Here is a 23,785-nt window from a genome sequence, read left to right as displayed (position 1 = left end):
ACACTCCAGATGCGGTATGGCAAGTTAGTGGCGTTATCCTTGGGCTTGACAAGCATTTGCTCATGAGCTTCTTAAACTTGGCATACGCGTTGATGACGGAGAACGTGGAAGGATTGTTTGTATTTTCGCACAGCGAAGCACTGCTAGAATATGGAAAGTACTGCGTAGTATTCGCTTTGGCAGCAGATGGACAGTGGACAGACGGTAGCAATCTGATTCCGGAGCATGGTATAGCCAGATTCGTCAGACGAGTCAGCCACTCGGAACGTTACCCAAGTCCACGTAACCTACGAGAAATTACCGTTGACAAATTTGTATAATCTTCTGATTTTGGGTGACATCCGTATGCTTTCCCCAAGATATCGTTTCCTCCATGCCGAACCGGCTACGAAGATCCTCCGGGGTCTGGAGAAGGAGGCTCTGGGGTAGAATCCACTTCTTTCGATATTGTGTTCTGCGTAGATCTGGAACAGACCATACCCCAGGGGGTTACCGTTTTTCTGGCGCCCGGTCTGATAGTTCACTCCATATAGAACGCCAGGCATGAAAGATGCGGGTGTGATCGGAGCGTCGATGATATTGATACGAGGGACTTTGAAAGCCTCCTCGTGTTGATCGTCTACAGGAACCCTGTCTCAGCTTTACGCGTCTGGGAATGCCTCCTCATGTCCTGGAGACTGTCACATACGTAGCTATCCAAATGCACGATAGCTCCCAAATCAGAGTGGTGTCAAGCGAGGGCCTGTCCAGTTGCTCATTTCTGTGATCAATTGAAGTGCATGGAAATCGTCGTGCGTCTCTTCAGTTGCAATGTCTTGAGAGGAGAATGATCAAGAATAAGTTTGAATTCTGTTCTTGAATTAAATTATGGTCATACATGGCCTCCAAACGACACAAGTTCTAGAGCAATAACGACCTCACCAACCTCGGGTGCCAGGTGCACCCTTGACGGACTTGCGGACGATATCGCTGGTCATCCAGCCACCGTAAAAGTCACCAGGCTGAGGCTCAACTAGCTCCCCGTCCACATAGCATTCCCAACGCGGGTCAGCATAGAACGAGACATAGTCCTTGATCTCGGCGAAAGTTGGAGTAGGTTCTTCGTATGTCCAAGCTCGACTGTCTACTTGTTCGCCTCCTGGTGTGGTAAAGCTGAAGTATGTGGCAACCCCCTTCCACTCACAAAAGGTGCGTCGAGAGGTGGGAGTCAGGTTTAACTTGATTGAGTCTGGCGGTAAGTAGTAGGTTGGTGGGTGATATGTCTCCAGGACCCAATAAGCACGATCTGTAGATGCGATTGTTTGGCCATCCTTGAACTTGATCAATATGTTCTTTTTGATCTGCTGTAAGGCTGGCGGACGAGGGAAGGTTCGAGGGTCCAGCATGATAATTCAGCTTTGTGATATGCGTATTTCAAAGAGTATCAGAGGTTTGTAAGTACAAGTAGGACTTTATGTTGTGAATGTAAGAAACAATCATGTCGGCTCTGGCATAAGTTCGACTAAGCCGAGAGATGTTGATGACGAATTGGCGGAAGCATGCATACATGGCTTGGCAGGGTCCATCTCTTAGGATCCAATAGCATGGCCTGTTCGAACCCGCTGACCATTCTGTTGGAAAAGGAAGCAAACACGATGCGGGGACTCGTGACGGAGAACAAGCAGTCTTGGGAAGAAGCCTTGAGCGCGAATTGTCCTGCGCTGTTTATCTCTCATGCTGAGGCTAGAGACGCTCCAGATTAGCACTTAAGGGGCCGGCAATAATCTTGCGGTGAGTGTCGAGACTAACTGTGTCCTAAGAAGCTCGGGCTACTTGTCGAAGTCCTTCCTGCGGTACATTTTCAGTGTTTTGTTCCTGGCCTGTCTCGGGCACCTACAGTCGCAACTTCCTCCGTCACACAACGACCGATAGAATGCCGTCGCCGGCGCAATCTCCATCGCCGTCGTCTTCGCGCGCCTCGTCGACACCGGCTCAACCCCGCCCGGTAATGGCCCACGTGCCTACGAATCCAAGTGGATTGCGCCAGTCGCATACCGTCTCGTCGCCTGAGAATCCGTCCATGATTATGGGCGCCGGGGAGCGGGTCAAGTCGCCAGAGGCCATGCCTGATACGCGTTCATCGTCCAATGACGAACACTCGGAGCCCACTGTTCACACCCGTCTCATCGAACAACAGAGTTGGGACCAGAGACCAAAGTTCATGCAACACTATGGCAGTACCTTCAGTACCAATTCATACGATCCAAGAGAAGGTCTCGAGAGTGGTACTGTCACTCCTCACAGTCTGTTGGACGACAATGCCACCGACGGTCTCCTCGGTTCTGCCTCTGGTAGCAATATGAGCACAACCAGATGGCTGGCCAAGCAGCATGGTGTCAAGAATGAGCGAGCCATGTATGTAGCCGAGTCTCCTATCCCCAATACAATTCTCTATCCGCTTTTTGAGCCTGTTCTTATTCTTCCAGGTATTTGCAATACTATCTCCCTGTGACCAATTGGATTCGCCAGTATCGCTGGAAGTTCCTGCGTGGTGACTTAATTGCCGCTTTGACTATGGCTTCCTTCTATATCCCTATGTCCCTGTCATACGCCTCGAATTTGGCCCACCTACCACCCATCAATGGTCTCTACGCATTCGTCTTCAATCCATTCATCTACGCCATTTTTGGTACTGTACCCCAATTGGTTGTTGGTCCCGAAGCCGCTGGATCTCTCCTTACTGGACAGGTCGTGCGCGAGAACATCAGTTCCGGAAAACACAGAGACAACGATTTTGCGAGTAACACTCAGATCGCCGGAATGGTGACTGGAATCGCCGGAGCCATTATTTTGCTTGCAGGTCTCTTCAGACTTGGCTTCTTGGATAGTGTCCTCAGCCGACCTTTCTTGCGCGGCTTTATCAGTGCTATTGGTGTTGTCATTTTTGTCGATCAACTTGTACCGGAAACTGGAATGAGTGCGCTCATCGAACATGATCCTAGTGGTGCTGCTCATGGCAGTTCCTTGACAAAGATCATCTACCTCATCAAGAATGCCGACAAAGCACACAGGTTGACTTGCGCTGTCTCCTTTGGCGCCTTCGCCATTGTCATGGTCTTCAGACAGCTCAAGAGAAGCTTGCAACCAAGATATCCCTCGGTAGCCTACTTCCCTGATCGGTTCCTCGTCGTTGTCTTCTCTGCCCTCTTCACCTGGGGCTTCTCCTGGGACAAACAAGGTCTCGATATCCTCGGCGATCTCAAAACCACAGGCAAACCCTTCCAAGTGCACTTCCCTTTCCAACCTTCCATGATGGAACATGTCACCGACGCCTTCTCGACCTCCTTCCTCATTGCACTCTTAGGTTTCTTCGAGTCCAGTGTAGCTGCAAAATCTCTCGCCAACAGCACTGCAAAGATCGAGAAGAAAATCGACAAGGATGGCAATGAGTATGAAGAGGCCGATGGTATCGTCAACATGAACGTCTCTGCTAACCGCGAGTTGGTTGCTTTGGGTGTGGCGAACATCTTTGGCGGTCTGTTCATGGGAATCCCTGCTTTCGGTGGATATGGAAGGAGTCTTGTCAACAAGAGCACTGGTGGCAAGACACCTATGAGCAGTGTATTCTTGTCATTAATCACTGTCTTCTGCATTCTTTTCTTGTTGCCGTACTTTTACTATATTCCGGTAAGTCTACTGCATCACGACAAAACAAGCATTTTGATACTGACAACTTGAACAGAAAGGCGTCCTCGCAGCCATGATCTCAGTGGTAGCTTACTCGCTGATCGAAGAAGCACCCCACGACATCCACTTTTTCTACTCTATCCGCGGCTACTCGGAACTTGCCCTCATGGCCCTAATCTTCCTAACAACTTTCTTCTGGAACCTCCGCATCGGCATCGCCGTAGGAATCGGACTTTCCCTCCTCCGTCTCCTCAAACACGCCACTCGTCCACGCATCCAAATCCTAGGCCGTGTTCCCGGTACACAAAACCAATTCGACTCTGCTGAACATGGAGGCTTGGAATTCGTACCCCATGTGCTTATTGTGAGGATTCCGGAACCGCTTACCTTTGCAAACACGGGAAGTCTCAAAGATCGCCTGAGGAGGTTGGAAAACCATGGTACTTCTGCCGCTCACCCTGCCCTCCCACGCGTCAGACACGATCAACATAACCGTAATGTCGTGTTTGATATCCACGGCGTGACTTCTCTGGACCCTGCTGCCTCGCAAGTGCTGTTGGAAATCGTGACTGGATATCGCGAACGTGGGACTAGGGTTTTCTTCTGCAGGGTACCCAGTCGAAGGAGTCAGGTTTGGAAACTTATGGTGGCCAGTGGGATTGTGGAGGTTTGTGGTGGCGAAAGTCATTTCGTACGTGGAGTTGAGCATGCGCTTGCATTGGCCGAGGCGCAAGAGCGAGAGGATAGTTTGAGGGAGGATGGAGGTAGTGTTGAGGAGGGAAGAGCAAACACTACGTGAGTCGCTGCTTGAAGGAAGGAAAAATTATGAGGAATGAATGAGAGTATGAAAAAGTAAAAGAGCATGATGCAAAGGCGGCATTTGGTTATTGTATTGATGTATAGAATTGATTGGACACCAAGAGGTTTGTACAGTTTAACTCTTGGTCTCGTATTTGGATATTGTTTTCTTTGGGGAACCTACCATAGGAATCATTGCTGGATTGTATATGGCTGACTTCTGACTCCTCAGCCAAGCCTAAACTCCGAAGATGTACGAGACCCTCCGTTCGCACCTACGCCGCCTCTGATATACAAGTCCATATCAAGCCGTTTTTAGAGATCTAGAAATCCAAAAAAGCCTTCAAAGGGTCGAAATTTTCTCACAGCCTCAAAAAAACATCCTTTAACTTCCTCAAAGAAACATGTGCAAAGAAACCCTAGAACCATGTTTCGAATATCAACAATATAACAGGATGCAGCAATACTGCCAAATCCATTCATAAACCATATCATATACCACCAGAAATATTCAACAACCTGCCATGACCTATCCAAGCGTTCCTTATTCTTCTTCATCACAGTAAAAAAGCAATCCTTCTAACATCAATTTTCATGCCCAGTCTATGGCAGAATTGCGCGATAAGAAGGTGAGCCGATCATCTCCAAGATTTCTTCCAAAGGTCCTCCAAACTTAAAGGTTTCTTGGATTCGTAATGAGATGACAGGCAAGTCGAGCTTCGGGAGCAAACGTCTATATAGTCAGTAATCCGAGGTCCACGATCATAAAGCAGCCATGGTAAACAACATGCTCAAAAAACCGAAAGACCCATCAGATCAGTGATGATGGTAGACGATAGGTAGTAGTGATGGTAAAGGTAGACATCAAATAGTGATGACGAACACATGTCCGACTTTCACTCCAAACCTCATTGCAGTCCGTCAATACTACTGTTGCAATACACGATAGATTTGAGAATCGATTAGGCGTCCAGAGGGAGAGGAGTAGAAAAAGGCAGTACGACAGGTATCGAGTCGCAAGACGCGGTGGGAGTAGGAAGCAAGAGATGATACAGAAAAGAGAACATGTTCATGGCAAAAAGATACTAAAAGACTGATGATGATGATGACAACACCTCTACCTCTTCCACCTCTTCCTCCCTTCCAACTCTACTAATCCTATTCTTAACGCTCAATGTTTTTAAGCGGGAGTAGCTTTACTCATGGCAACCAATCTCTTGACGCCGACCATCCAATGAGCACCTTCAGACTCAAGCTTGATTTTCATAACCTCTGTCAAGATAGATCCGGCGCGATCAAAGTCTCTGGCTTGTAGTGCTTGGGCAATGTCGGCCAATTGTGCAATGGTATCAGGCTTGATCAAAGTCTCGTTGTTGAGGTGGTCGAAAAGAATGTTGAGGCGCTTTTCTGTGTCGTTGACTTGAGCAGCAAACGATGCAGGTGCGCGGGATTTCACGCGTGCCATGTCTGAGGACAAGATTTCATAGACAGGCATTGCGTTGCTGGGAATGTGGGTGCGGTCGCCAGGGGCTGTTGTTGATATGTTAGCATTCATAGATTGAGATAGGTGCGTGGAAAATGACTTACGATACTTGGCGGCTGCAGGGGCGGATCTCTGAGATTGCGCAGTGCTGGGTCGCGAAGGCATCTGTTGAGGGGCGGCTGATGGGGGAGGGGTGGCCTGAGCAGGTGTGGCTTGAGGTGGAGGTGCAGCTCTAGGTGGGCCCTGCGGGGGTCCACGAGGTGGTCCTTGTGGCGGTGGTGGAATAGCCTGAGGTGTGGGGGGCTGCGACGGCGCGGGTGCTTGTGCGTAGGGCGCTGCTGGTGCCCTCGGTGCATATGCCGAAGCTGCCGGCGCGTAAGGTGAAGGAGCTGCAGAGCCGTATGGGTTGGGCGGAGGAGCAACGTTACGTGGTGGGGGGAGGCCACCGACGGCGGGTGTAGGTTGAGATCCGGGCGCCGGTGCGTAACGATTGGAAGGTGGGCCAGATGCGGTCGTGGTAGGAGGAGGGTTGTATGGAGACGGGCCACGGCCGAGGGGAGGTGCTTGTGGCGGCGGGGGCAATGTCGAAGCAGGCGACTGCTGTGCAGAGGGCTGCGGCATGTATGCATTTGATGCAGCCGACATAGGTCGCTGAATCTGGGGAGGCCCTGAGAGGGGAGACATCACCCGAGAAGGCATCTGTCCAGCCTTAGGTGGTGGAGGCAAGGCGGCAGGAGCAGGCTGTTGGCCGTATGCGCTACCTGGCGGCGGGGGAGACATGACACTAGGAGCGTTGGGGAAGGGAGAAGACACGGCGGCCAATCCAGGTGTGTTCCTTCTTGCAGGTTGGACCGGCTTAGTGAAGCCTTCAGGAAGGTCATTCCATTGTTGTGTCTCACCCTTCTTTGGGGGTGGGGGGAGAGCGCTAGGAGTCACACCGCGAGGAGGCGCCATGGGAGCAGCAGACGCGCCATAAGGTCCTGGTTGACCGTACGCAGAATTCTGCTGGGGTTGGTATCCCATGGGGGCGTACGCTTGCGTAGGAGGTGCATATGGGTTTGATGCAGCAGCAGGCTGGACAGCGCCAGGAGGAGCGTAAGCGTTTGGAATACCAGCAGGTGCAGGCGTCGACATGATGCCACCGCTGGGAGCGTAAGCGTTTGCAGCAGCCATGGGTGCAGGGGTGGGAGCAGCAGAGTAAGGCGCCATGGGGGCGGAAACACGCGTTGCAGCCGCTGGCTGTCTTTGGACTTGAGGAGCCACGGGCTTGCTTCTGTTGGCAAGCTTGACTCTTTGCTGAGCAACCTCTGCTGCAGGGAACTTGGAAGGTAGCAGGTCGAGATACTTCTCAGCAACTTGCAGTTGGCCATGACTGGCCAAGATATCGGCATACTCGGTGTACTTGGAATAAAGAGGAGCAAGTTTCCAGTTCTCGGTTGCCTGCTTGTCAGAATCCTGGAAGCTGACAACCTGGCGGAAGACAGTGACCTTCTCGATAAAGTCTTGCAAAGATCTGGCGTGGACAGAGAAGCTAGTCTCGCCGTCAGCGGCTTCCAAGCCGGCGCTCTCCTTCTCTTGCAGCTCCTGGGCCCAAATTGTAACGACCTTCTCGAGCTTAGATCCAGCAAGGAAACAGAATGATGCATCTCTTCTCAGGGAGCCCTTGTCGGTAGCATCTGCGAGAGACTCCTCAAGGCGGTCACCCAGGGCCTCGCATAAGTCGGAGAACTCAGTCTCGTCGGCAAAGGTGCACAAGGTCGCCATGACCTCCTTCCAGTTGGACAGATCAGCATTGTGGACGACGTCCCACAAGTTCTTGCCAACAATCGAGGCCAGAAGGCGTAGGTAATTAGGTCCCTTGGCCTTTTGCTTCAAGTAAGCTGTTTGCACCTTATCCATGCACTTCTGGCCGCCACAAATAGCAATCATGAAAGCATCGGACATGCGGCCGTCCTTCAAACAGACATCAAGAGCAGACTCGAAGTTACCGAGCATGAGAGCACGGGTGATGTTCTTGTCTGCATCTGTCTCTTCACCACTGAAGATGTGGAAAGGCTGGTTGGTCTTGGCACCCTTGGTCGCTGCAAGGTCGGCCAGGAAGTTATCGCCATCTTCTCCATCAGCGGTTTCGCTGCCGAAGAAGTTGCTGTCGTCCTCTTCCTTGGGCTTCTCAACATCGCCGTTGATGTTAAGGTCAGCCGTCTTCTGGCTAACCTCGGCCTCATCGGTAAAGCCCAGATATTCTCTAAGCTTCTTTCTCGACCTTCCAGCATTCAACGTCTCGATGACCTGCCAGTCAGCCTTCTCTTCCTCGTCGGTCGCTGCGGAAATTTTGGATTCGCAGATGCTGGCCAGATCACCTCCCTTCAAGGATTCTTCGAACTTTTGAGAGGCTTCGGTGACTGCAGAGTCAACGGCGAAGGTTTCAATGCTGACAGTTGACTTTCTCGACGCGGAGTCGGTAGCAAGTCTGACAAGCTTTCCTCCAAAACCGAAAGATACACCAGCGGGACGCTCCATCCACTTGGGAGCCTTGGGCAGGGAGAATGAAACATGCTGAGGTTGTGTCTGAACCTGGTTGAAGAAATCCTCTCCTTCCAGCGCTTGCTGAGCAGTCTTCTTCTCGTCGTCCTTGGAGTTTGTGTTCTGAATGGTCTGGACGGTAATCTTGCCATCGAAGGAGGCAGTGGCGAGCAGACCGGGGTTGTGAGGGTTCCAACGGGTCTGGAAGGTCCAGTTGGTGACTACAGGGAAGTCACCGTATGACTCACCGGTGTGAGGGTTCCATGCAACAGTGCGGTTGTCCTTGCCGCAAGAAAGCAGCAGGCTCGAGTCTTGCAGACACCAAGACAGAGAAAGAACACCGAGCTCGTGGCCGCGGAGAACACGCTCGGGCGCGCTAGAGTTGCGCAAATCCCACATGAGAATCAGAGGATCCTGATCGTTGGGAATTGCTGTCATGAGCTTGGTCGCAACGTCGGGGTCCCATGCAACAGCGCTGACTGGCTTGCGACCGTAGTTGTTGAGTGTAAGGTTTTCCTTCTTTTGTCTAACATCCCAGATAGTGACGAAGCCGCCGCTTGAACCGGTAGCCAGAATATGAGGGACTTTCGAGCCCTTGTTCCAGTCCAGACACTCAAAATCGTCTGCTCTTGCGGCACCTCCACCCAATCTGAAGGGGTTTGCGATGTTGTTCAAATCGTAGATGAAAAGCTCACCCTTAGCACCGGCAGTCGCGAGTAGATCGTGCTTCGAGTGGTTGAACTGAACAGTCTTGATGGCTCCAGAGTGCTTCGTGGTCCTAGACATGAACGAGTCGGAAGGGCTAGAACGGAGCTTCTCGGCATCCCAGAGGTCGAGAGATCCATTTTCGAGGGCGCCAGCAATGATACCACGAGAGCGATCGGCGGTAGGTTGGCTCCATGCAATGTCGTAGAACCTGGCACTGCGTCAGAGCTATACCGTGTCAAGTTGTGGGGTACTCACCTCGAGTCGGTAGAGATGCTGCCTACGGGCGACAGCTCATCAGCATCAACCTGATCTAATTGCAAATCCCATAGCTCGAGGTTAGTATCGTTGGAAAAGTCGTCGTCGACGGCACCGGCGCGGGTTCCGGTAGCGAGCAATGGCGGTGCTGAGCCGGGCGACCATGCGAAGGCCGCAGTGCGAGGAATCTCGCGCAATCGAACCATTGTTGGGTCTTTGTCAGCAGCACGCTTAGTTCTGTCCAAGCATGAAGCAAACAAAAGGAAACTGCGGTGGGATTGGCGGAAAGGGGTTATGTATGGGATAATTATTGACCAGCGTTACAAGGGAGCTTCGACTTGCCCTTCGTCACACCTGGCCTCCCGCCTCAATCTGGGGCAGATCGCAGCCTGGTCTTGGCATCAAAGACCCACTCTGCTCTCTTTTGCATATCACCAAAACTATCTTGCTGCCTGTCTATACAATCTGAACAATCTCAAATCATGTCTGACGCACCAAGACCGAAAGCTACCGTGTTCGTCGGAGGTTTGACCTCTGCTGTCGACAGCCATACTCTACACAACGCCTTCATTCCATTTGGTCCCATCGTCAATATTTCACTACCCAAGCCGGAGCTACCATCAAATCCCGAACCTCACCGCGGCTTTGGATATGTTGAGTTTGAGAGCCCCCAGGATGCCCAGGAGTCTATAGACAACATGGACCAGAGCGAACTTTTCGGTCGTGTGATCAAGGTCAACCTAGCCAAGGAGCAAAAGGCCGAAGGAGAAGGCCTCGGAAGCAAAACTGCTATCTGGGAACAGGTTCGTCTTTTGATCAAATATTTCTTACACGACATGTGCTGACCAATGTACAGGAAGGATATCTTGCAAAGCACGCGGTCAGTGATGAGGACCGTATGGCTGCTCAAGGAGACGAAGACGGTCAAGATGGCCCAATGGATCCTATGCAAGGATTGGAAGGTCTTGATGTCGCCGGTCCTCAGCAAGCCTAAAAGTCTTGTATTCGTCCCTATTGCATTCACAGCGAGGCGTTCATGGCATGTAACGATAATTGGGCACTGGAGATTTTTTTCATCACAGAAGATTAATTGCATTGCAAGACAGCTCTGCAGTAACGGGCGCTCAAAATATTCCTTTAGAATAAAATTCCGATCATTCTTGTACTGTTCCAGAACCATTTATGTTTCGTCGGAATATCGGGTTCGCTCTGGACGACATTGATGGCCAGGTAAACACGGAGCGACCCGTCTCCGTCAACAAAAGGTCGCTGCAAGACATGTCATTACCTGACAAGATTGATTCGAAGTCCAAGCTAAAGTCTGCAAGCTTGAGTGTTTTCTCTACAGTTCAAGTTTTACCACGAGATGTCATCTCGTGTGCAAGCACGAAAAGCCTCATTCGCGTAATTTGACCGGGAAACAGTTGTGGGAAATGCGATGATCCAGAGATAGATTGTCGCTTTCGAAACGCCATGATATGTATAGAACGGGGGTATAGCGCGTAGCAAGCGTGAATGCTCGTAGAATAAAAAAAGCATGTTCCGCCCATATGGCATTTTTGGTGACTACAAGTAGACTGCATACACAATCTGGCGCACTGATAGACTCTGCGATATGATATTTTTCAAAAATGCATTGCTTCTCTTGTCAATCTAGTGGGAGGGCTTGGTGTCGGAAGGAGAAGAAGCCTGGTTGTGGCCTCTGGATCTGTACAGGCGGAGGGTACCGTCGGTAAAGAGCTTGCGGATGAGCGAGTAGCCGGCGAAGCCGATGGCGACGCTGTCGAGGTGTTAATTGACTGATCGAGGTCTGGATATAGAGAGTTCGTGGACTTACGCAAGGACGACACCTGAGAGTTGTTAGTTTCGGAATGGAAGAAGTGGTTAAGACAAAACGTACCAATGGGGATCAACTCTGGGGGAATCTTTCTCAGGGTACGGATACGCTGGGAGATGGTGTGTGCTGTACAGGGCATTGTTGTTAGAGGAATGTTTATGGGGTCGAGTGTTGGTGGGGTTGTCGCATACCGCTGTGCTCCTCCTTCTACATTGGGTTGTCAGCATTCAATTGGTACGAGATAAGAGGTAGTGCATATGGGCCAACGTACGGGGACGGGCTCTCTCAACTTGGGGGTGTTCTTGAGGCCGCGGGTCTGCTGGAAGATACGGGCGGCGGGACGGGCCTTGACTGCCTGCAGAGCAGGAGCCTGGGCGCGCAGGGCGGAGGCAAAGACACGACTCGAGATCATGCTGGATTGGGCTATGGGGACAAAAGAGGAGGATTGAATATAGCACCGCGTGAGGTCAGCAGAGCTTCAATCTGGCGGAAGCAAACTGAAGTCGGGGCCGAGCAGCCAATCAGACGCCGCGTCGCACTCGAACATGCCAAGACTGTCAGGTACGACCAAAGACGAATGACAACGACTTCTGCTTGCCCGCGACAAGCTCACGCACTCCTACATACCATCTCCCCTCAATTATCCCCTCACTTTAATCAAATCACCGCAAAAATGGCCGACGATGAGGACAGAGTTACCATGCCCTTCAAGTTCGTGACTGGTATGTTCCCGCCCTGACCTCCCGATCAATGATTCCAATGCTGACTGACGTGATTGTAGCGGGTACGTCTTTCCCTATACCATGCGCCGCCGCCGCCACCACCACACATCCCGCACCTCTTCCATGAACTTTCACCTATACCCTGTTCCGCCGAGCATACTCACCTTCCGCGTACACCCAATTGACACGCCACCACAGGCTTCGATGCGCGCTTCCCCAACCAGAACCAGACCAAGCACTGCTGGCAGAACTACGTCGACTACCACAAGTGCATCCTCGCCAAGGGTGAGGACTTCAAGCCTTGCCGTCAGGTACAACTGTCTTCCCATCCACCGACAACCGTCAAGCAACACTTGTCTGATGCACACACAGTTCTTCCTCGCCTACAGATCTCTCTGCCCCAGCTCGTGGGCCACAAGATGGGACGACCAGCGCGGTGAGTCTCCAATCGCTCCACAACATGCGTATTCCAAGAGTATGTCGCTCATTATCCATTGCAGAGAACGGCACCTTCCCCGCCAGACTGGACGAGTAAATGCTCGCTCATGCGTGACGAATCAATTCAGCTTTGGCATTTTGGGCAGCAAAACGTCTCCTCTACTGTCGATAGCATCCATTATTGAGGAAATAATCTCATTGCTCCGTTTTTTTACTGACCCTCGAGCTATTTCGAGCCTCGTCTGTTCCGACGTAGCATCTTCAAAGCTATGCCCGTAATGTAGATGGGCTGCATACAAGCCTCACAGATTCGATGGTTTGTCTAATTCTTTACCGTTCTCTCTTCCTTCTACACACTCTATCTCCTCTCCACACATCAGGGCAGCTATCAGGACGGCGCACAAGTTAATTCACTATAACTCAAATGCGTATCAATTCTCTGCCCGAGAAAAACCCCGGTCGTTTGTTGGCACTTCCGACGAGCGACATGGATTGTAGCTTTCCTTTATCCGCCTTTGCCTCTTTTTACTCGGAGCTCGTCTGCTATGCAGGAGCTCTATCTCTATGAGTATGAGGTTATGAGATATCGGAGCTGACATTTTTTGTTTTATACTTGTAATCATTTTTTGTGTGTGCAATTCTGCAATTCATGCCCTTTATCGCATGTCCCAGGTCTACTGCATATCATCAAACCTCTCTGTAAAAATGCAAAAATGATTTTTCAAACTGGCAGCTTTGTCCGCTGAGAGTCTTGGAAGTAGCTTGCTCTCTCTGGCAAGCCTTTCGGATCCGAATTACATTGTGCATTGTTACCGCTGCCAGAAGTTGGTAAGTGGTTTTGCTTACTAGAGCTGTAGACTGTGGACAGTACTATGCATCCCGTCATGCTCTGCGCCGTGTAAAGTGTACGACCCACGAGCGATCATGGGGGACAAGAGTCGTCGACGACCCGGTTCGCGTATCGACGTATCGCGGCGATAAATGGGAGCACAAAATCACACATGCAATGATGTGGCAGCGACAGGTCAGAATTGTCAATCATTGTAGAACTCGTTTTGCAAAAGAAGAAGAGTAACACACAGAAAGATGTGGACTTTATACCCAACCCCCAAATGTCATCAATGAATGCAAAGTAAAAGGATTGTAAAACACAGAGCAATGAAAGACATCTTTGCCAGAAAGAAGAAGGAAAAAAAAAAAACACTCATGCTTTGTACAAACAATCCAAGAACCCAGCGGCCAAATCTTCAACGATGGTTTTATCAGGAAGGGCTCCAGCGACGCCGTATAAAGCAGCCGCATCGCCCTTTTTCGCTTTAGGTTTTCCTTCGACAACAGCTTGTCGTTGTTTTTCTCTTTCCTCTTCGACACAGGCTTCCAAGTCGTTGAGTAATTCATCAACAACAGGGACGATAGGGAGGGTGACGGCAACATGAATGGCAGCAGGTGATTGCAGCGCGTTCAAATGCCATCCTTTGCCACTCATGGCGTCGGCGATGTTGTAGATATCCAATGTGTCCGAGGTAAACGCGACGACCGATACAAGAGGTTTACCCAAAATGCGCAAGTCGTTTCGTAGGGTATCGCGGGAGCGGAGACCTTCTGCCATTTTCTTGGCTGCGCCGACGATTTGGTGGCAAGAAGTGATGTATCCGGCTTCTCCTACGCTCATCATGCTGGCCCAACAGCCCGCGATCAATGCACCAGGTCTGCTGCCAGCGATACCGGGAGAAGCATAAACGCCTCCACTCCAGTCCGGAGAAATGAAGTATTGGTATTTGCGTAAGGCGGCAGAACGGTACAAAAGGGTGGAGTTGCCTTTGGGAGCGAAGCCGTACTTGTGTGTATCGCAAGAGATGGAGGTGACACCCTTCACACGGAAGTCAAAGGGTTCGGTGTCGTAGCCTGCGCGCTCGAGGAAGGGAACCAGGAAAGAGCCGAGACAGCAGTCCACATGGAGGGGGATGTTGCGACGGAGTGCAAGACGGGAGAGACCGGGAATATCGTCGATGATGCCATGGGGGAAGTTGGGAGCGCTACCAACGAGGAGGATGGTATTGCTGTTGATGAGACGCGAGACATGTGACAAAGAAGCCTTGTAGGTGGGACCTGGGCAAGGCACATAGTGTACGGTGATCTTGAAGTAAGCGGCTGCCTTGCGGAAGGCGGTATGTGCTGTTTCCGGTAGGATGATCTCAGGCTTCGTAACACGGCGTTCGATGCGGGCCTTTTCTCTTGCGCTGAGGACAGCCATGATGATGGATTCAGAACCACCAGAGGTCGATACTCCTGCTGCATCGGCGGGGGCATTGAACATGCCCAAGACCATTGCCACAACTTCCGCCTCCATCTTTCGGACACCAGGGAAGACATCCGGGTGGATGGGGTTTGCGACACCGAAACGACCAAAGGCCTCCATTTGGAGGTCTTGCAACTCTTTGCCGCCGTGGTATACGGCACCAGAGACTCTACCGTCTTCCCAGCGTGTGTGCTTCATCTCATGCAACTTCTCCAGCTCGGCGCGGACTTGTTCAGGACCCCATCCTGAGGCAGGTAGAGCAGTGTATCTCGTGATACCGGGGCCAGAGGGCACGAGTTTCTTCTCCAGCTCTTCCAGTGTTTGTTTGATCTCGGCTTGGACTTTGCCTCGCACGCCTGGGAGACTCAGGAATATGCGATAGAGTGACTTGCGGAGGGCGGCGTAGCCCATCTTTGCACTGGCGATGGGTCCATAGCCGTAGAGATGAGTCAGAGCGACTCGGGAGTAGCGGACTATGAACAGGAGGAAGAGAAGATTGCGGAATCTGGGTTATCGTAATGGTCAGTACATTGATGTACTCTCAGGCTTCAGGCGGAGCATACAAATCCACAGTCGTCTTAGCGAGCTGCCGTCTCGCAGCAGGTGTGCGGACGTCCAACACGGTAGTGATTCCAGGAGCCATAACTGCGGCGAACTTATTGTCGGTTAGTCAGGAAGTCATATCGATGGGAAATGGCCAGGATTAATAACACATGGTTTGCTCGCGACCCTTTGTCTCTGTTTCCCCCACTCATCGTCATACAGGGTCTGCCTCCGCCTTCCACGCGAAACCCGTTTCCCAATTGGGTTATGCTTGCGAGGAACTCACACGATAGATTGGTCCTCGGACACCGAACCATGCGGCTCTTCAAGACCTGTTCAACTTGCTACAGCGAATCGAGATTGTCCAAATTCCATAGTATGCTCATACCAGATTCGTAATCGTGTCATTAAATATACAGCCGAGGTCTTAGCCTCAATTACTTTCCACCTTTCGCTCCTCTTGCCTTCTCGATGCTTGATCCAGTGATCCATGCCGCCGCCCATTGTCGAAAGGATTTGCGACTGTGGTAGCAAATTGCCGAGCTGGGATGTTGCGCTCAAACAAGTCGTCCAGTTCTGCATATGTTCGGCCCTTGGGCTCGGGGAGCCTGTAGTATGCCCAAACTGTTGTTAGGAAACAACTACCTGCCCAGAACAGTCCTGTCTTTGGGCCCCAGTTCCATGCTGTTGGGTTGAGCATGTGTGGTGTTAATACGTTGTTAATGATATTGGCCACAAGGTAAGCATTACGTGCCAGGACCATTGTCTTCTGCCGTAACCTGGTCGATGATATCTCAGAGACAAATGAGTAAGTGAGCGGTCCGACCGTGATGTCGTAGACGAACACATAAAGCAGGAGGAGAGCACCTACCGCCCACGAAGATGGTTGGTTCTTGGGTGCGATGCCGATGAATCCAATAATGAGGAGAAGGACCATCATCATGACCTGTCCTATGATGAAGAGTTTGCGCCTTCCAACCCAAGGTAGCAGTGCCCAAGCGATGAAGACTCCTACGGCGCCTAGACCGTATTGCGCCATTGTGAGGTCGAAAGAGTATGCCGTGTTCAGTCCAGCGCGTTCGAAAAAGTACGACGAGAATGCCATGATGCCTCCGCCACACAGAATTTGTATCATCCAGACCATGCAACAAATCTCCGTGCGGCGAAGTTCAATGCCCCTAAAGCAGTCCCGGTATGAAGTGCCCAGCGTGACTTGTTTCTCCATCTCGTTTGTGTGAATCATGGCTGCCACTGCTTTCTGACTGTCGAAAGCCTCTTGCCCTTGCCTGCTCATCAAGCGATTCACCGATGTTTCTGCGTCCTGGATGCGGCCTTGTCGCACTAACCACCAAGGACTTTCAGGTGCGAGGAACATGGCGACGGCGAGGGGGATTGGCCATATCCATTGCAAGGCGTAGGGGATTCTGTATCCCCACTGGTCCGTTCGATCGACCAATGCTCGAAGAACTCCAGAGCCTATTATCTGGCCCATCACCTGTATAAAGTCAGTAACGTAATTTAAACCTTGACTTCCTTGCTACTCACCCAACACAAGTTCACATAGCAAGTGAGATATGGTCTGAGCTCCGTTGGAACCACCTCGGCAGCATATGAGGGGGTGATCGTTTGGAAGACACCCCAAGGAATGCCGCATAGGATTTGGCCGACCAAAAGAATCCGGATGTTTGGAGAGAAGAAAGTGATGAAGATGAAGCACGTCTAGAGTCAAATCAGCAACGTCAGCTTCAAGCACGACAATATGTACCCACCACCAGACCCAAAGCGCCAATAATTGTCCAACGCTGACCATATTTATCTGCGAATATACCAGTCAAGGCTAGACCAATCATCTCACCGATACAAGTGCCGTTGGTTAGTCCTGTCTGCCAGGCTGCAGTGACCTGATAACTTCCGTCTTCAGTCAGATGGCCATACTTTTTTGAGAAAGCTGGAAAGGCGAAGAAGCTAAAGATGACCTGGGAAATGTCAGCTCAATGGTCAGAGACATTTGTCTTCCAAAGTTCAGACTGACCACCAAGTCATAACCTTCCATAACGATACATGTTGAAGCCAAGACGGACCAGCCTATGGCTTTCGGATATGATTTCACGGCTGACCATAATGTCATGGAATGCTCTTCTTCAATAGCAGCTCGTGCTCTGTCAAGGACAACATCTGCATCTGCTTCCGAACCCGTTGATCCGGAGCCCCGCCGTTCGCGTAGGGAGGCAGACATACGGCTGTACCGGACTCAGCAATGATGTTTAGTGTAATAGGCTCGTTGGATCGTACCGCTCCATCTTGTCCGTAGGTTTGGCCCCGACTTCGATGGCATCGTTGGAATTTTGCATAATATGTTCTGTTCTTTGACGAGTCTCAGCTGCAGTTTTAGCGGACTATTGGCCGCGGAATCCTACTTGTTGGGCGCCTCAGCCATGACTGTCACGTCATCAGCGAGCAATGCGGCACGTAAGGTACATGGAGCCTGGGAAGATAGAGAGAGCGACAGGATGAATGAATGACTAGATTGATGACGGTGAGGTCAGAGTTGAAGAAGGGACGAGACTGGGGTAATCAGTGAGAGAGGAACAGACGCATAGAAGTATTGCGCGCAAGGAAACGGGCACTCGACCGTGGCGTGGAAGCGCTAATAGAAGTGCCCCGAGAGTTTAAAGAAACGGGCATCACACGCACTGGCAAATTAGCGGCGCATTTACCTGGTTGGTGATCTCTGCTTGTTCCTGCACACCCTCACAGTCTGCGATGCCTAAGTGCTTACTGTCGGCTCAACGCCTGTACAGACAGCTGTAACATAACAAGACGACCTGGTCGCGCAGCTCATTCTAGAGTCTAGACTGGTTCGGTCTCCGGATGACTCGGTCGAAAAAGATGGGATGGAGCCGCGAGCGGGGGAGACGAAAGATATGCTATCAAACGCACAGTGATTCTTATGCAGCGCACGGAAACTACTCGAGTACTCTCAAAGAGAAACTAGCTGTAAAGATGCACAACTATATCCGTTAAGGTATCGCAGAGTGTCCGCTGGAAACTTAAATCCGTTCGTTCTTCTATTGGAGATTGTCCGTAATCTCAACACCTCCACATCCTCTGATGGTTACCATCCTATTGACTGCTTCCATTGCACAGTCGTTAAGAAAACACGAAATGCTCGGTATCAATTCCCGAAAGAACGCGTTGTTAGCCCTGGCTTGGCAGTGTGTCTCCGCGTCGAAGGATCGAAGCATGGAACAAGCTTCCTTCATGTTTCCATGTGACAAATATTGATGATGCTGTAAGGAAGGCGAGATGGAACCATGTTGCCTGCCAAACAACGAGTTTTGCCCGCCCGAAAAGATGACAGAGTGATACTGCATTTCGACTGTAGGTGTACCTCCTGCATAAAGTGGGAAAAAACGACATGCAGAATGCTGACGCTGCATTGCTAGACGATTGTTTTTATGCTTCTGTTTTCGAGGCTGAGGATCCTAGTCTAAAGGACAAACCATTAGCTGTACAGCAAAAGCAGATCATCGTAACATGCAATTACGAAGCACGTCGAAGGGGTTTACGCAAACTTCAGCTCATCAAGGAGGCCAAACAAGTCTGCCCAGACGTCGTCATTGTGCTTGGAGAAGACATTAGTCGTTTTCGAGATGCAAGCAAGAAGCTGTATCGATTCCTCCGTGGCTTTTCTTGGAATGACAGAGCAGAGAGACTCGGCTTTGATGAGGTAATTACTTGTACCGTCATCATACTAGTCTTTACTGATGGACGAATAGGTATGGTTGGATGTTACTGATATGATTGGGTACAACATTTCTTTGTTGAACCCGCATGACTTGGTCAATTCGTTTTTCATCTTGGACAAGGACGATCCTACCCAAGGATTTGCTTTCGATGCTACCTGCTACGCAGGTCCTACATTACCTGAACATCTGTCCACTGGCTATGATGCCCTAACTCTGCGACTAAAACTCGGTTCTCATCTCGCGTCGCACATTCGCAATGAGCTAGAAAACCGAACGGGTTATACATCGACTGTCGGCATCTCAACATCAAAGCTACTCTCCAAGTTGGTTGGCAACATGCACAAGCCAAGAAGCCAAACAACTCTCATACCTCCATATGTTTGTGCAGATGAACAGGTAGGCAACGTTGAAGCATTCATCGATGACTACGAGATTGGCAAGATCCCTGGTATCGGTTCTAAGCTTGCTCAAAAGTTGCGTCAGCACGTTCTACAGCATGAACCAGACTTTGAGAAAGGCCTCATCTATGGAGAGACGAAGGAGAAGGTCACCGTGAAGGATTTCCGTCTTGCTCCAACCATGAGTGCAGAGGCAATAGAGAAACTTCTGTCCGGTCCTGGCTCTCCTCACGGCATTGGCATCAAGATATGGTTGCTCTTACATGGCATCGATGACACAGAGGTGAACTTCGCGAAAGCTGTACCCAGTCAAATTAGCATTGAGGATAGCTACATTCGCCTTGATACTCTACCGGAAGTGTTGAAAGAGCTCAAGATGCTAGGCTGCAGTCTCATTGAGCGTATGCGCATCGACCTTGTCACCGAAGACGATGATGATCTGGATCAGTCTGCTCGGTCTGACAAAGCCACAGACATCCCTGCAAAAGTCAACGGAGAGCTGGCGATACAGCAAGAGAATACGAAAGCTAGACCATTGGGTAGATGGCTTGCGCATCCCAAGACGATCCGTCTGTCCACCAGACCTCGTCTTCCTCTGAACCCCGACGGCACTCGCTCACGAAGCTTTAAGCGCATCTCCCATTCGGCACCTCTTCCCAGTTTCGTCTTCTCTTTGACAGACTCCGTCAATTCCATTGCTGAAAAGCTCGTCCACGAAACGGTGATAGGAATGTTCCGGAAACTTCATCCCGAGAAGGCAGGCTGGAACCTGAGTCTAGTCAATGTTGCTGTAACGAATATGGCCGAAACAGGCGGCGAAAGCAGAACTGCGAATGGTCGAGACATCGGCAGTATGTTCAAACGTCAAGAGAGTGTTCATAAAGAATTCCGCGTCTACGATCAGGAGGAGACGGAGCCTTCGCCAGAAGCAACTTTGAAGGTCAAATTACGGGGGCAGCAGACCATCACCGATGAGCAGTCTTTCGCCGGCTACACAGCCGTTGACAATGAGAACAGCGGCTGGGTGGACGAGGATGGAGAGGAAGAGGCCGAGACGTGTGGCATCTGTGGCATGTCACTACCACCTTTCGCAATGTCTGCTCATATCAGATTCCATCAGATGTCGTGATCGCTAGCTGAAGGGCAAGATCAGTCCTCTCGACTTCGGGGCCACAACAATGACTGACCATGTGGTCGATCCAACGGCAGGTAAACTTCCAAAGCTTGACTTTGTCTTCACGCTTGTTGTCAAAGTTAATCATTGGTAGTGGATCACGTTCAGTGTCGAGCTCGACTGTCTTGCCTGTTGCAAGCTCTTTGCTAGTCTCTACGCAAGACACTTCAACATGAACATATCCGCTCGCCGAGGCCAGAGCGTGATCTATCGTGGCCGTCATGTGAGAGTCGAATCCATGCCGAAGTCAGTCTTCGATCGACGGGAGAAATAGTGAACAGTGGTAGTAGAACGAAATATCATTCGATAGGGTTGGCTGCACAATTGCATACAATGTATTAACCGAGATGGGGAGGAATTCCTTTGATACATGATTCCTCGAGCTGGACTAGACCGGTCCATACCATGGCCCATTCGAAGTGAGAGACTATCACAAGTCTCTTCGATGCCTTCCGGAATAAGCTGGTCGACGGTCCGAGATCTCACTTTCACGCAGTGTCGACTATCACATATAAATCTGGTGAAGACTTTTCAAATTCCCACCTTCAACAACCATCTCTTTTCAACCTCAACGATTACTTGAACCACGACACGCAACTGTCGATATGCCTTGTAGAGACGAGAGCCACAACCATCGCTGGCCAAAGGCCGGCACACTCACCCTCTGCAAATGCGAGATCTTTTGCGGGTATTGTGAGGGAGAAGATGCTAAGAAGGTTCACACGCTGCAATGGGAACTTCGTCACCATGTTAGAGTCGTACACACTGGCTCCGAAGGACTGGATGTCAGAGTGAGCCCTCGATCGATGCCGTGAGTACAATTCTTCCAGCACAATCCACTACCACCTCTTCTGACTATATCTAGCCATATGGCCATCAACCCCAAGAAACGCAAACATGCAGAGGTCGAGCAAGACGACAGTGACGACAGTGATGAGGATTCTGACGAAGCCGAGTCTTCTGAAGAGGAAGTCAAGGCTACATCGGGTGAGAGTAGTGAAGAAGGCTCTAAGAAGCTCAAGCCCCTGATGGTCCATTCGAGGGCACCTTCGGACCCCTTCGTGAACGCTGACAAGAAGGATACCAAGTCTGCACCAACTCCTCTTCGACTCCGTGCTAAGGCTGTCGCTATGCCCAAGAAGGTTCCATTGAGCACTCATGCAGCTTCTTTCAAGCCGATCGGACCCAAAGCAGGTCCATCTTCACGTAAGCGTGCCAGACAGGAGACATCGGCTGGACCTCCACCTCCAGTTACCAGGAGAATGGTCTCTGGACCTCCGCCCCGGGCTCTTGAAGTCCGACAAGGCATGGTTCAGGCTGGTTCGGTGACAAATGGTCCCCTGGTCAACAGTGTGTGAGTAAACTAAACGACAAGCAATGCGAAAGACCAATGACTGACGTTCTCAGACTTTCTGAACAACAACGTGCGTTTGTTGTTGCCAGGAACGCTGCAGAGGTACAAGCAAGTGTGAATGCTCAAAGACCTCTCGGCAATCCTCAACAGATGCCCAGCAATGGCCCACCTCAGCCCCAGGGACGCAACAACATAGGACCTCCCATCAACGCTCAGCCCAGACAGATGCCCAGTCAACTTCATAGCCGTCTTGTGAACGTCATTCCTCCTCCTCTTCAATTGAGTACGTCCGACCAGGACTTCTACCGCAGGAACTCTGCATTCCCTGAACAGCATCATGACATGCCGCCTGAGCTCCTTCGCATCCGCCAATTGACGCAAGATCTACTCACCAATCACAACGCCAGCGAGCTACTTCTCATCAACATGTACACTACCGAGATCGAGTTCATTAGACAGCTGCAAACACGCCGTTGGATCTCAAATGCACATGGTCAGGGCTACATCGGCAGTGTCCAGCATGCTCATTGGTTGGCACAGCAGCAGTTACAGCAACAGCTTTCACCTCAGATGATGCAACAATTAGTTGGAGGATATGTTCATGGTCACTTGATGCTTACTTCTCAGCCCGGACTAGGTCAGGGTGGTCAACAGCCTTATCCTCAGCAACAGGCCTGCCAGCAGTTTGCTCCTCACCCAATGCACCCGATGGGTGTTCAGCAAGCTGGCCAGAGTCAGCAGGTCGGCGGTCAACAGTATCAGCAGCCAGTCCAGCGTCAAGTCTCTGGTGGACACCAACCTGGCTTGCAGCAGCAGGGAGCCCTGCAATTTGCTTCTCGTCCTATGCAGCAGATGAGCGTTCAGCACCCCAGCCAGGTCCAGCAGCTTGGAGGTCCGCAACCTCAGCAGACTGCCCAACGCCAGGTCTCTGCAGGTCAACAACTCGGCCCCCAACGTCAAGTCTCTGGCGGCCAACAGTTTGCCCCACATCAGGTCTCTACAGGTCAACAACCCAATCTCCAACGCCAGGCCTCTGGTGGCCAACAATCTGGTGTTCAACAGCGCTTCGTCCAACCTCAAACCTTTGCTGGACAACAGCTTGTTGTTCAGCAAGTCAACCCCCAGCGATCTGGCCCTCAGCAACCTAGCCCTCAGCAGTTGGGTGTCCAACAGCTTGCACCTCGTCCACATGCACCACGTCCGCTACCTTCGCCTCAGAAGTTCGGTCCATGGCTTCCTGACCAACAGCAACTCCCTCAACAGAAATCTGCTCCTCAAGCTCAAGACCATGCTCAGGAAGCTCCTCAGCCAGTTTCTCAGCAGGTTCCTCAGCCGGCCGTCAACCAACTCACCGAACCTCAACAGCACCACTCCACTCATCTCGACGGTCAACTCATGCCTCGTGATCAAAGTCAGGAGAAGGTTGACGAGCAGACCAAGGGTCAGATCGCCACGACCGAAGAAGAGAAGCCAGATGCTGGAAAGAGCATCAAGGAAGAGACTGTCTGATTGCGAACTGTAACCGAAGGATTGTATCACTGCAAGATAGTAACAGGGGATGGGGGGAACAGCAGCACAAGGATTGTCCGATCAATCAAACCGCCAAAGAGTTTGGTAATGCCAAACGGATGAGGACAAGAGACAAGAGACAAGAGACAAGAGACAAACAAGAGTTCGGAAAAATTATGCAATTCAGTAGAGCGAGTAACAGTCAATTAACACAAAACACAATCGATGATTTCCCCTTTATATTCTTTTTTTCACCTTTTATCGTGACCCCCATTGCGTGTACACTTGATGTCCTCCGTTTTCTCTCACTCCTCATACCACATCCCCCT

General features: G+C 51.0%; 10 protein-coding genes across 10 annotated transcripts; 5 read left to right on the top strand and 5 right to left on the bottom strand.

The window, feature by feature from the left end:
- Positions 1-821: 821 nt before the first annotated feature.
- Positions 822-1,480, bottom strand: M438DRAFT_349204 (DUF427-domain-containing protein). Its single transcript, XM_029906339.1, has one exon. It carries the CDS (start codon positions 1,383-1,385, stop codon positions 918-920), a length of 468 nt encoding a protein of 155 aa, XP_029756370.1. The 5' UTR covers positions 1,386-1,480; the 3' UTR covers positions 822-917.
- A 720-nt stretch (positions 1,481-2,200) lies between these two features.
- M438DRAFT_282333 (uncharacterized protein) lies at positions 2,201-4,465 on the top strand (the record flags this gene model as incomplete). The annotated part of the gene is made up of 3 exons (XM_029901297.1): positions 2,201-2,394; positions 2,466-3,666; positions 3,722-4,465. The coding sequence occupies 3 exons, from the start codon at positions 2,201-2,203 to the stop codon at positions 4,463-4,465; spliced, it is 2,139 nt and encodes a 712-aa protein (XP_029756369.1).
- A 1,065-nt stretch (positions 4,466-5,530) lies between these two features.
- Positions 5,531-9,745, bottom strand: M438DRAFT_409022 (uncharacterized protein). Its single transcript, XM_029909993.1, has 3 exons — positions 9,434-9,745; positions 6,052-9,386; positions 5,531-5,994 (listed from the first exon to the last, which is right to left on the bottom strand). The coding sequence occupies exons 1-3, from the start codon at positions 9,637-9,639 to the stop codon at positions 5,645-5,647; spliced, it is 3,891 nt and encodes a 1,296-aa protein (XP_029756368.1). The 5' UTR covers positions 9,640-9,745; the 3' UTR covers positions 5,531-5,644.
- Positions 9,746-9,915: 170 nt separating this feature from the next.
- M438DRAFT_282525 (peptidyl prolyl cis-trans isomerase cyclophilin) lies at positions 9,916-10,427 on the top strand (the record flags this gene model as incomplete). The annotated part of the gene is made up of 2 exons (XM_029901309.1): positions 9,916-10,236; positions 10,290-10,427. 2 exons carry the CDS (start codon positions 9,916-9,918, stop codon positions 10,425-10,427), a joined length of 459 nt encoding a protein of 152 aa, XP_029756367.1.
- A 572-nt stretch (positions 10,428-10,999) lies between these two features.
- M438DRAFT_349200 (uncharacterized protein) lies at positions 11,000-11,724 on the bottom strand. Its single transcript, XM_029906338.1, has 5 exons — positions 11,542-11,724; positions 11,462-11,477; positions 11,334-11,396; positions 11,271-11,283; positions 11,000-11,213 (listed from the first exon to the last, which is right to left on the bottom strand). The coding sequence occupies exons 1-5, from the start codon at positions 11,680-11,682 to the stop codon at positions 11,087-11,089; spliced, it is 360 nt and encodes a 119-aa protein (XP_029756366.1). The 5' UTR covers positions 11,683-11,724; the 3' UTR covers positions 11,000-11,086.
- Positions 11,725-11,883: 159 nt separating this feature from the next.
- M438DRAFT_349199 (cytochrome oxidase c subunit VIb) lies at positions 11,884-12,635 on the top strand. The gene is made up of 4 exons (XM_029906337.1): positions 11,884-12,003; positions 12,190-12,303; positions 12,365-12,428; positions 12,493-12,635. The coding sequence occupies exons 1-4, from the start codon at positions 11,944-11,946 to the stop codon at positions 12,525-12,527; spliced, it is 273 nt and encodes a 90-aa protein (XP_029756365.1). The 5' UTR covers positions 11,884-11,943; the 3' UTR covers positions 12,528-12,635.
- A 750-nt stretch (positions 12,636-13,385) lies between these two features.
- M438DRAFT_327028 (putative sphingosine-1-phosphate lyase) lies at positions 13,386-15,423 on the bottom strand. The gene is made up of 2 exons (XM_029903152.1): positions 15,293-15,423; positions 13,386-15,234 (listed from the first exon to the last, which is right to left on the bottom strand). The coding sequence occupies exons 1-2, from the start codon at positions 15,370-15,372 to the stop codon at positions 13,635-13,637; spliced, it is 1,680 nt and encodes a 559-aa protein (XP_029756364.1). The 5' UTR covers positions 15,373-15,423; the 3' UTR covers positions 13,386-13,634.
- A 282-nt stretch (positions 15,424-15,705) lies between these two features.
- On the bottom strand, positions 15,706-17,508 carry M438DRAFT_282257 (putative sugar transporter; the record flags this gene model as incomplete). Its single annotated transcript, XM_029901295.1, has 4 exons — positions 15,706-16,767; positions 16,818-16,991; positions 17,042-17,248; positions 17,305-17,508. 4 exons carry the CDS (start codon positions 17,506-17,508, stop codon positions 15,706-15,708), a joined length of 1,647 nt encoding a protein of 548 aa, XP_029756363.1.
- A 1,078-nt stretch (positions 17,509-18,586) lies between these two features.
- Positions 18,587-20,548, top strand: M438DRAFT_282402 (DNA/RNA polymerase; the record flags this gene model as incomplete). The annotated part of the gene is made up of 3 exons (XM_029901300.1): positions 18,587-18,653; positions 18,719-19,002; positions 19,052-20,548. The coding sequence occupies 3 exons, from the start codon at positions 18,587-18,589 to the stop codon at positions 20,546-20,548; spliced, it is 1,848 nt and encodes a 615-aa protein (XP_029756362.1).
- A 555-nt stretch (positions 20,549-21,103) lies between these two features.
- Positions 21,104-23,628, top strand: M438DRAFT_119597 (uncharacterized protein). Its single transcript, XM_029898741.1, has 3 exons — positions 21,104-21,404; positions 21,459-21,947; positions 22,001-23,628. The coding sequence occupies exons 1-3, from the start codon at positions 21,199-21,201 to the stop codon at positions 23,454-23,456; spliced, it is 2,151 nt and encodes a 716-aa protein (XP_029756361.1). The 5' UTR covers positions 21,104-21,198; the 3' UTR covers positions 23,457-23,628.
- The last annotated feature ends 157 nt before the right edge of the window (positions 23,629-23,785 follow it).

Source organism: Aureobasidium pullulans (genome assembly GCF_000721785.1).
Source record: "Aureobasidium pullulans EXF-150 unplaced genomic scaffold scaffold_27, whole genome shotgun sequence".
NCBI classification, from domain to species: Eukaryota; Fungi; Ascomycota; class Dothideomycetes; order Dothideales; family Saccotheciaceae; genus Aureobasidium; species Aureobasidium pullulans.
The sequence above is the reverse complement of the archived record's forward strand: the minus strand, read 5'-3'. Positions and strand labels throughout refer to the sequence as shown.